The sequence below is a fragment of the Nymphaea colorata genome, chromosome 5 (assembly GCF_008831285.2).
Source record: "Nymphaea colorata isolate Beijing-Zhang1983 chromosome 5, ASM883128v2, whole genome shotgun sequence".
Lineage (NCBI taxonomy): Eukaryota > Viridiplantae > Streptophyta > Magnoliopsida > Nymphaeales > Nymphaeaceae > Nymphaea > Nymphaea colorata.
Genome location: NC_045142.1, coordinates 8448021 through 8459961, shown reverse-complemented (window position 1 = coordinate 8459961; position 11941 = coordinate 8448021). Strand labels below are relative to the sequence as shown.

General features: G+C 38.8%; 1 protein-coding gene across 2 annotated transcripts; it reads right to left on the bottom strand.

Annotated features, from left to right (window-relative positions):
• Positions 1-589: 589 nt before the first annotated feature.
• LOC116255026 (protein disulfide isomerase-like 5-1) lies at positions 590-7426 on the bottom strand. Of its 2 annotated transcripts, XM_050078077.1 has the most exons (5): positions 7243-7426; positions 3317-3361; positions 3153-3211; positions 2857-3032; positions 590-1041 (listed from the first exon to the last, which is right to left on the bottom strand). In XM_050078077.1, exons 1-5 carry the CDS (start codon positions 7354-7356, stop codon positions 947-949), a joined length of 489 nt encoding a protein of 162 aa, XP_049934034.1. In that variant the 5' UTR covers positions 7357-7426; the 3' UTR covers positions 590-946. The 2 variants fall into 2 exon arrangements, with proteins under 2 accessions (XP_049934034.1, XP_031486590.1); XM_031630730.2 differs by lacking the exon at positions 3317-3361 and having other exon boundaries at positions 7243-7422.
• Positions 7427-11941: the final 4515 nt, after the last annotated feature.

Here is an 11941-nt window from a genome sequence, read left to right as displayed (position 1 = left end):
GTGTCGAACAAAACAAACTACGGAGCTGGCTGAGATCCACTAGATAGAACAGTTATTTCAGTCTTGGAGCAGGCATTACACAATTTATCCCGACAAGGTAGTTCTATACAACTTTTTGGCGTTAATTTTCCACAGGGAAGCATCGTTGTGTACAAAAGCAAAAACAATTACATCCAACTGATTTTTAGTCTAGACAAACAATGGTGCTCAATAGCTGTGATAACCACCGATTTTTCTTTTCATACACATAATAAAAGAGCCATTCTCTAGTTAAAAACCTGGCGTTTGCTAATTTAACTTGTACATAGTGCCCTTCCGCCAGGTGTTAAAAACTCCCAGGTGAAAGCCCCTTAACCTCAGGGTATCACATTGGAAAGTGAGACGCCAGAACGGTTACAGGAAATTTTTATGTTTAAAAATCTGTATCCCAAGTTTGGTACCAAAAATCTCCTCGGAGACATCAGATGAAATTGGAACCATACTCAAGTTTGGTACCAAAGGTCAGCAACCTAGAATGCTGCTTAAAAATTTAGAAGAAACTGCTAAATTACACAAATTCCATAAACTTGCTTAAAAGAAGAGCAACAAGGAAAAAGAATGCTACTCGTATAGATTGCAAAAATAATGGTACTGAAACTGTAGAAGAGTAGCACTTCGTATCGTACAGGAGTTTCAGGGCCAGTCAGAATATCATCCCTCGGTCCATAAATTTGGCTTATTACAAAAACAAGGAAAAAGCCATAACCAGAACGCTCTTAATGTTAAGTGAACCAAAATTTACAAAGAAACATATAAAACAATAAGTTTAAGAAAGAGGAGAGATATCAGGAAAATATGTCAGAAAACTTGGTGAACTGATTCATTCTGCTCAGTGGTAGACGTTGAACCAGAATCTCTGAAGAGCGCACGAGGGACAAATATCACATCTTCCCAACAGCCACCGATCTTACAACGAGGATTTGTCACTGTCATATTCCCCTTTTGATGCTTTTACTGCTTCTTCTAGAGCAAAAGCTTTCAATGACTCCACATCTCTAGGGCCTGATCCAGCAAAATGGGGTTTTATAATCACTAACTCTGAATGCGGTAACCCTTGCACAAAATCGGATAAAAGAAAGTGCATAAAGAGGAGGATGAGATCTCGTGCTTCTATTCTTCAAGAGTCTTTAAGAACTCGGCAGACTGAAACTTCAATTGACTGATAAACTGTTTACTGCTCAGGATATACATGACCTAATTTATTTGGCAGAAAGAAAAAACGGTACACTGGAGAATTTTGTGCTTGGCAATCAACATTTCAAGCTGCATCTGGACTAAGAATTACTTTTGGTCACCAAAATAGTTCTGATAACAGCATGTATTCTAATAATTAAGAAATCATTGCCACAACTGCAGGTTCAGGCTACAAGCTGAGCTGCAGAAGCCACCTGCAATATTGAGTCTCAGTTCTGCTAATTTCTCCATCCAAACAATCAAATGGATGTAGCACCTACAGCTGTCATAACCTATATGAGACGTTGATAAAAGGGCAGGATGGGATGATCATCAATTTGTAGAGGACTTACCCAAGTGAAATCAATGGCCTGTAATGCCTCTAAGTGCTAGGACAAATAAGAAGATGAGACACTCTTGATGATGGATAGTGCAGATGAAGCAAGGGGAAAAAAGGGACTTAGATTTCACAAATATGAACTAATTATCATGTGCTTTACTATGGAAATAAGCATGATGGAATTCCAGTGAGGCCTCTCCACAAAATAGCCCTTAAGAGAAAGAAAACAGATAAAAGATATTGACTAGAAGGTGAAAAATTAGATGGAATATCATATATAGGACATAATCTGCAACTTCCAACCAAGAGAAGCCCACATATGTCAAGGACAACATTCTGAAGTTGAGAAAGGGACAAAGAAGGAAGGGAATTTCACGACGAAAAATCAAAAGAGCTTCCATTCATGGAATACGGGAATGTTTCAAATCTAACTGAAAATCATGTGATAATCCACCTTAATGCATACAAATAGCAAGTACATTGTACTAAACAAAATGCAAAACTTAGTTTCTTCAATTTAATGTTTTCAATTTGATGAATAATTCTATGAAAATCAAGTGGCTACAGCAGTAGTGGTACAAGAGCATCATAGTGTGCCGGTTACAACATACAAGTGATGAAGTTTATTGTATCTGGATAGGAAAGCCAGTAAGATATCCACAGCTTTGCCGGCCAATTAGTGAAATAATTCATCTTCGAACTTGCCTAAACTTGACAATAGCTAAACAACTTAACAATTAAATACGAGTTTGCCAATCTCAAGGTTCATGCCTTTCTATCATATAAAAACCGGGGGTAACAACTCTATTCTTACACTCCGCATACAAGAATGACTACACTATCCACTCTCTTTGATGTTCATGCTTTCCCTGGCATATCCATCTAAGTGCCAGGTTATGCCTTTGGCACTTGCACATAGTGAATGAATAACGTGATCTTGAATTCCATCTATAGCTGTACATGTAATAAAGAGATCATTTGTATGATAAGAAGATAGTCTATCTACCAATATCTTAGCGAAGTAGCATTTCTGAAGTCCACAATCTACATCTAGTTATATGCAAATGAACATAACCAGATATACATGTTGCAACAACAGGAAATGATCAAAGGCCACCTAATATAACATGGCAATAACTGAAAGTAAAGAAGGTGCAGTAATATTTAACATAAAGGACAAACACTGAAACACAGACAATTTGTTAAAGGGTCTGAAAGATCATGTAGTGAACAAAACAGTATATAAAAATTTGAACCACAACAGCACAAAGAGAAATCTAATAAATACAAGCATAAGTGGAAACCTTTATATTTAGCAATTTCTTCACCCTCATAGAAGAGCTTAAAAGTTGGGTATGAATGAATATCAACTTTCGTGCAGATAGGTTTGTTAGTACTGCAATCAACTTCCCCAATCTCAATTCCATCCTCGCCCTCAACATTCCTTTCTAGATCCTCCCATAGTGAGCCAAGATTCTTGCTGTAGAACAAGGTCAATCGGTGGCAATAAAATAACATTCACATCCATCTTCACTAATGATATCAATGAAGAAAAAAGATCAGAAGAAAGAACGTTCACAGCCTTAGTTTAATTTTTTACCAATGTTTACACCATGGAACACAGAATTTAACAAACCATAATGTATCCTTCTCCTTCACCTAAATAATCAGAAGAAAGAACAAAATTTCAGCTTGGAGACTACTCAAAGCATGTAAAAAAAGAATTGCTTAAGCAAGTCTTACTAAAAGCAGTCACACACAGACATGTGAATTCCCGAGTTCAGACATCTGCTTGTGCTCATAAAAGTACTGTCATGAATGCATGCAGACATCAAGAATGTTACCAAGATAATTATGTCTTAGAAATAAAGAAATGAATAAGAAATGCAAATCTATTTTAGAACTTTATCCATATAACATAATAGAATTGGCAACTAGTATGTGACTTTTATTTGTCTTGTACCCTGATCAAAGATGTGAAATCAATAGTCACCTAAGTCACACGGGTACTCCTCCAAAGGAGGAGTACCCGCACGGTACTGGTACGACACCGGTACGGGTACGCCCATGGGTGCGGCATGGGTGCTGCGTTGACCGCACTGGGTTCGGTCAACGCACCCAAGGTCATGTTCGACCTTTTTTAGACTCGGTCAAAGTTGACCGAGTCTAAATCTGTCCGATTTTGAATTTTATCGTTTTTTATTTTTTAACATTTTTTACAAATTTCACGTTAAAATTATTAACCTTTAAAGTTAAACCACCATCGTTCTTCGTCTTCCCTTCACCTCGGTCTTCAACCTTCACCGAAAGACTGGCAGGCGGCAGCGGCGACGACAGGCGTACGGTGAGCGGCAGCGGCGACGAAAGGCGTACAGTGAGCGGCAGCGGCGACGACAGGCGTACGGTGAGCAGCAAAGGGAAGATGACAAAATGAGTTTTGGGTCGTACTGAGTTTCAGAGAAGGAAGAAGAAGAAGAAGAAGAAGAAGAAGAAGAAGAAGAAGAAAAAGAAGAAGAAGAAGAAGAAGAAGAAGAAGAAGAAGAAGTTTGTGGGGTCGATTGGAGGCGTTTCTCTGCTGGCGTTCACCCCTTTCTCGTTGTGGTGATTTTTCTTTCGATTGGCATGCCGCTGTCCATTTTTCTTTCATCGTCTTGGCTTTATCATGACATATTGTTGCAAAAAAGATTTAACGATAATATTGGTTCTCTATTTGTTGTTCCCTTGTTCTGCTGTCCATTTTTCTTTCGCTGTCTTGTTTCCCCTTTCGTCGTAGTGTTCTTTTTTTTTTTTTGTAGTTGTAGTGTCCCCTTTCGCTGTCTTGGTGTATGGTTACATTTGCTAATAGACCCTTTAGATGTCCCTCTCTGCAAGTCCATCTATGTGAATCTTTCTGTTGTGATTGTGGCATTTGATTACATGACATTTTATCCATGTGCTGCATAGTGCATATTTGTGCTTTGGCATGGTTCTGACCTTTATCATGACCACTTAAATCTGCATTTTATTTTAACATTCTCATTCTCGTCTTTTGGTTCTGTCTTGCTAGGTGCTTTAGATATAAGTTGTAATGGCTGAATATGTATATGGGGTTCTATTTGTAATTTTTTGATATATATATATATATATATATATATATATATATGTGTGAATATGTTATTCTGTTTGAAATTTTTTGTATATATATATATATATGTGTGTGTGTGTGTGTGTGTGTGTATGGCCGTACCCCCGCACCCAAGTTTTTTTAAAAATGGTCCGTACTCGTACCCGCACCAGTACCGTACCTATGTGACATAGATAGTCAGTAGTCACCAAGATCAACATTCCAGCCTATTCCAAATTATCATAGGTGGAGGACAAAAATGATATCATTATATCAAACTAACCAAAACCCATAGATCCCATTATGAGATAAGTAGAAAATGCTTTTCATATAAGACAAATAAGAGTAGTCCCATTATGAGTATATTCATTCCATCAAGTTCATAGCCATGACTCGCGCAAAAACCAAAATTTCCATTGCAACATGCGTAACAATGCATATCACAGCGTCTCAACCATCAATTACAGGTCCAGGTGCTAAATCTGTCGTTGTTTTTGGAATTGGATATGGTCTTATCATGTTTCTACAAAATTCAAAACCTAGAAACTAGCAGTATGATAAAGACATCCTAATCTACAGAGTAATTTGCTTTGCTTCTTTCTAAGTAGCTTGTAGATAGAGGTCACATCAAGAGTTAGTGATTTCTGCAACTATGTTGTCAAGGTGACGCCTAAGGGTGGACTAGGCGTCAGTCCACATCACACGTCTCAGTCCATCACTTAGGTGTGGGGTGTGGGTTTCACGCCTAGCGTGCCTAGGCTGGCCTAGACGTGCTGGCACCTAATCCATTTGGACGGTGTCTTTCACCTTCCATTGGATAATTGTATTAATTATTAAAGAGAACCCTTTAAAAACAAAATTAATTTCTATAACTAATTAAGATAAACCTGGAAACTATTTTTGAAAACTGAAAACGCAAGTTCCTCCACCAATTAGTATATATAGGCTATATGAAGGGGCGGCATAATGAGCAACCCTTTCTGCCTTTCATTATGGAACTACTCTTGTCGCCTCATCCTACTGCCAAAAAAACAAGTATGTACTATGGCCAAGTGTTTCTTACTTCCTTTAAAACATTACCTCTTTTCTAGTGTTTTCTGTAATAATCCGACCCACTTCTTGTCTCGGGCCCCTGGTTCGGCAGATCCCAATCCGCCCCCTATCAGTTTTGGCTCCAACCCCCAAAAGGTTGAAGATATCTCACAATCTTCAATACGAGACTAAATTGTTGGGGTGTTACAATCCACCCTTTTAAGGCACACGCATCCGCACATGTGGGACCCTAGGTCCGAGTGTTGAACCAGCTCTGATACCATTATAACAACTCGACCTCAAGCCACTGATTTGGTGGATCTCAACCTGCTCCTTAGCAGCTTCGGCTCCAATCCCAAAAAAGCTATGAACCAAGATGACCATCTATTTAACAACCCCTTTATAAACCCTTGAAGATCTCTCACAATCTTTAATAAATGACTAAATTGTTGGGGTGTTAACACATTTATTATTGCACATGGCTAGACTGAATCATATAGCACATGGCCAGGTATTACTGCACATGATGAGAACTGCAACATAGAGAGACCTTCACAGGCTAGCTGTGACCAGGTTTGCAACAACATTTTTAACTTTGAAAAGTTCGCACAACTGCAAAAAAGGTTTAAGACTCATGTTTACATCGAACGATGGTAAAAAAACAAGTTGTCCAAATCTATCACCGGAAGAAGGTCTAAACGATGTGTTTGGTAAAAAAGCTTTTGGATTGGTACCACAAGTTTTATTCTCATATGGCCCGTTTGGCAACAACAACAAGCTGTACCTGCCCTAAAAATTGAGAGAGATTCATAAAACACGGTGTGTCACAACGTTTCATGAATATACCCAATTTTTCGGGCAGGTTCATGAAACGGTAACAACTTGCTATTGTTGCCAAACTGGCCCATAAACTTATGGTTTTATTATTAGTACAACCTAAAAGATTGTACGAACTTCCCTTATTGAATCTCATTTCTCAGGATATAGGAAAAGAGGACTTTCCACATTTTCTCCCTCTATGTTGTGACTGGCCAATTTTATGAAGTACAGTTTACCTGACAATCATGCTGCGCACTAGATGTCGCATCCTAGACAATATGATAAACACCAAGCCTGTGAAAAGACAGTTAGAGCCTAGCCTAATCTTTCATATAATTTTTCATTTTCTCCTGCTACATTCTCAATCTCGATCCCTCCTTCCTGAAACAAATAAGTTTTAGGCACAAATTTAGGTTTCTAATGGCCCGGGATAACTCTTGGTGCTGATAACAATGAAGAATATGAAGATGATGGTGTTCAAGAATCATCAAATAATTGAATTTTCTTGGTTTCAAACTTTCAGTAGTATCAAAGTAGAGATGCAATGACGCTTTTCAAAATATACACCCGTCATCGTATCAACATCATAATAGAGAGGATCCCGCAGGACCCAGATTCAAATGAGCATAGACAAGAGCAAAGACCCATCTACCAAGTTCATTTCCTCATTACTCATATTTGTCTGTGTGTTTGTGCCTGAGAGAGAAAAAGAGAGCGAGAGACAGAGAGAGTCTACCTTATCGGCGAAGGTGTCGGCGTTAAGGGTTACGACGTCGGCAGTCGCACGCAGCAACGAACGACAGAGAAGAACGCCCACAAGGGCGGCCGTGACCAGGACCAATTTCCTCATCTCTCCTTCTTCTTCTCTCGCTCTCGGGAAACGCCGACAGATCGCGTTTCCTCGACTCAACGGGAAAAGGAATAAAATGCTAATCGGCGACTCGGCCTGTGCTGACGCGAACTTCCGAAGACCTGCGACGCGGATCGGAGGCGCATTCGTATTCGACCCGGATCCGAAATGTTATTTCCAGGAATAAACCCAAGTTCCTGCATCTCGAAGCCTTGGTGCCTGACAGGGCGATGCATAAATTTTGTAAATAAGACATCAAAATATATCTAGTTAACGAATTTTTATAAGACATCAAATTATATCTAGTTAACAAATTTTTAATTGATCTGACAGTAGTGATCTCCAGGTTTATAGAACTGCTCCAGATAACTAGAGACATCAAAGTTTTAAATTGAGTTCCATCTCTAGTGATATCACTGTTGTGAGTCTCCTTTTTGTGGGATTTCTTTGGGTGAATCCCACTCAGCTCAAAAAATGGCGTGTGTTTTTTTGTTGGGGCTGAAAATTTAATCTTTTTGGATTGATTAGGGAAAACTATCCACGGATTTGTCACCAGACTTGAGAGTGGGAATTAAGGTTGTGCCAATGGCATAGAAGCCAAGTCTCCCATCCCCGCCGATTGTTCATATCTTGCTCGGCTCGAGCTCGAGCTCGAGCTCGACTCGATGGCCAAACTTAAGCTCGACTTGTTTAAGTTCATTTACCAATTCATCATTCTCTTTCATTAGTTTTAGGTTAGGCTAGAGGTTACTCGAGTTTAGTCAAGTCGAGCATTCAAACTCATTTATAAGCTAGAGGTTTCAGTTAAGCTCAAGCTCGACTCATCTACTAACAAGTCGGGCTTCACCGAGCGAGTTTGAGTCAAGCTCGAGTTCACTTGACCCGTTTCACAGTCCTACAAAGAAACCCTGCTAGAGGCTGGCCTCCCATCTTTATTAACCAAAAACTGTACACCCAAATTTCAAGCCTGTGTACGTTCCTTAGGAGAGCTTTGGGAGGGCACCAGTTCAAATATTTAGAATCCACAATGAAGGAACAGGTTGAAGACAATATACCTTAATTTGGACCTCATGATCCTCGCGATGTAGAATCTAGGCGTAGGCAAGTTCGCTGAAGAACAACGAACCTTGTGGCCACGGATCGGGCTGGCCCGACCTAGCTCGGCCCGACAAGGAGTTGAGCTCGAGCCGGCCCGAAACCGGGGCTGGGTCCGTCCTAACAATTAAAAACCTGATCCCGAGCGAGGCTTGATTAAATAAAAAATATTTTTTAAATATAAAATAATATATAAATATACTTACTTATAATAAAATATTCTAATTATATGTAAAAATTAGTAAAAAAATATTAAAAAAATTTATCATGCCCACCCAGGCCAGCCCAATAATTTATCGGGCCGGTCTGGTGCCCTTTTTTTGAGTCTTCGGCCCGAGCCCAAGTTGGAACAGGTACTGGGTACCCGTTGGCGGTCCGGTCCGAAGCTAGTAGAATCCCTCACCTTGTGTTCTTGTTGTAAGGTCAACATCGTTCCATGTAACGTTCATTTTGTGAAGTGTATATATAGGTGAACTATTGTTCAACAGATTAATACACTGAGAAAGAAGCATTTGTGTAATTCCTTTTTTATGGGGGCGTTTGATTATTTCAGATTTCAAATCCTGCATATGATGTGGAACCGAGGCGGCAAGAGATACATTAGTAAAATTCATGGTTCATCAAACTCAAGATCTTAGATCAAAACTAAAATCCACACTTGAAACCCTCATTTCATCTTTTTGCATTGAAAAAAAATCGGATTTAGAATTAGAAGAGGGGAGTCTGATTTTAAATTTACGGTTCTCAAATTATGAAGATATTAGATAAAGGGCAACCAAACCACCCCAATGGTGCATCTTGTGCCATAATCCCAAAATCAAACATGTCGGTTGAAAAAAAATTGGCATGTTTGCAACTAAATGTATTAATTAAAAAGATGAAAATGAAAGTCCGCGTTTTTTCAGGTGCGTGCTTTACTAATTCCCATGCAGCTGGACAAGTCGTTCCTTATGCTAAAAGACTTTCATAATTTAATTCGTAGTTATTTTGCATTGAAAACGAGTAAAATTTAAAAAAAAAAAATCATTGGTGCCAATTCTTTTTTTTTTTTCAAATTAAAAACTCTCAAAATATCTCATCTAAATTATTTCATACAGTTAAAATTCTTGATTTTGAGCAAACTAAGTACTCTTCCTCAATTACTTGTATAATTTTAGATTAATTCTAGCTAGTTATACTTTTGTACTTCACTTTGCAGCATGATGTGGAAAAGTAAAAGGACCAATAAGTGGGACAGCTTCCACAATCATTTTGAAACAATCATAAGCAGTGACAATTAATTGCACATCTGATTGTATTTAAACGGCATCAAATTTGCAATGCTTTGCTTATTTCTCAAGAAATTGAGCTGTCGATTTTTTAAAGCAGAAGCAAAGTCATCCCTGACGCTCGAAGCTTCTCTTTCACTAATCCGAAGCCATGCAGCTTTCATCACACACATCTCTGCGCCCATGAAAAAAACCAGATATTTGTTTGAACCATGCGTGCCTCACTTTTCCATTCGTGTTTGTTTCTTTTAATTCATGATCTGGACTGCCCCAAGGAGCTAGCATAGAGCAAACAGTCGGGCTGGAGGCACGAACGTGCCTGCCGCATCCCTAGTTCGATTCTTTTGGATACTATGCTCTTATATCATAGAAGGGAGCGGGTCTGTTGTAAGTAGGTGCGAACACGAGTCAAGTCGAGCCCAAGTTCAGTCAGCTCGAACTCGGCTCAACTAATGAAACCTCGAACTCTACTCGACTGAGCTCGAGAATAGCTCGATGGAAGTAGCTCGAGCTTGACTCAGCATTTACGTGTTGAGCTGGAGCTCGAACTCGACTCAATTAAGGCTCAACAAACTCGTTCGAATAGAATTGATATTTATTGTTACGTGGTGAGCTCGAACTCGACTTGATTAAGACTCAACAAACTCGTAGACTCTTTTGAATAGAATTGATATTCATCGTTACATGTTGAGCTCGAGCTCGACTTGATTAAGACTCAACAAACTCGTAAACTCGTTTGAATAGAATTGATATTCATCGTTACATGTTGAGCTCGAGCTCGACTTGATTAAGACTCAACAAACTCGTAAACTCGTTTGAATAGAATTGATATTCATCGTTACATATTGAGCTCGAGCTCGACTTGATTAAGATTCAACAAACTCGTAAACTCGTTTGAATAGAATTGATATTTATCGTTACATGTTGAGCTTGAGCTCGACTTGATCTCAACAAACTCGTAAACTCGTTTGAATATATCAACTCGATTAAGGCTCGACAAACTCGATTAAGGCTCGAACTCGACTTGTTAAGCAAATGACTCGACTCGAACTCGCTCATGAGCCGAGCTTTAACGAGTTGAGCTCGTTGTTCACCCCTAGTTGTATGCAAGTTGAGGCACATGAAGCTTGTGCTTATACGCGCCAACATAGTTCTAAAACGATAAGCCAAGAAAAAAGGAGAGAATTTCGGCTCATCCAAGCTCATAAAAGTCCACGTCTTCAACTACTCACCCTTTTGTAAGAAAATGGCTCGGACCCAGGATAGCTAATTACATTGGAAATCAGGTCCCAAGTAGTTGAATTCAGTTCTTTGCAACTCTCTCTCTCTTTTTCTAAATAAATCTCCTACATCCAATATCAAAAAATTTTTAAAAATAGTTTTTAGTATATAACCCTTCTATCTGGATTTGATTGTCAAATCCAGATTTCGTTCCCATTCAATTTTCAAATTTGAAATTCTGATTTGGATATGGTATATAGACTTTTACTCCGTTGCATTGAAATCTGAAATTGAATAATCCCGAATGTACGAATATCCAGTAAATCAGATATAGTAAATAATAGAGCCGATTCAAATCTGGTCTCTCAAGTTTTTTCTTTTCGATTGATTAGTTGATTTAAATCGAAGAATGTTTTTGTCGACATATTTTGTTTGGTAGAAGACGTGTACCGAGCTTGTAAATGTGGCAATTTCATGTGATTTTCTTAAGTGAAGAAACAACTGGGCTGATTGGTCTGAAGAAATCCAATTTTATTCGTTTCACCAATTTGAACAAAAATACAATATTTTATTATCTAAAGAGAAACTTACAAGCTCAGTTTAATTTGACAAAAAATATCATTTATTACAGTTGATTCTTGTGCCAAGTTAAAACCGGCCAGCAAATTAGGGTTGCAAGTATTTCAAGGAGGTTGACATAAGAGATCCCGCCCTTTTAAAATTTTTGAAGTGCTAATTCACCTGCTGCAAGGCCATCAATGTGCAAGTTGAAACACATTAGGAGATGAGAGGTTGGGTAGAGACTAAGCCTGAGCACCGAGCCGGGGGGCGGATACCCTACCCGGCTCGGGCCCAACCGGATAAAAGGAACATGGGCCTGTTTAGACAAATTAAATAAAAAAAAATGAAGTATGTGTCTTTTGTTGGCAGCCGTTTAAAATAAATTATTTCCCGAGTGAGACCACGTATTAATGTCAACGTCCGTTTTTAGAAAAATTGTT

Coding starts and splice junctions, on each gene's coding strand:
- LOC116255026 (XM_050078077.1), bottom strand. CDS start 7,356: ATGAGGAAATTGGTCCTGGTCACGGCCGCCCTTGTGGGCGTTCTTCTC. Junction 3,033..3,152: donor GTTCCATGGTGTAAACATTG/GTAAAAAATTAA, acceptor CTTGTTCTACAG/CAAGAATCTTGGCTCACTAT. Junction 1,042..2,856: donor AGAAATTGCTAAATATAAAG/GTTTCCACTTAT, acceptor TTGCTGGATCAG/GCCCTAGAGATGTGGAGTCA.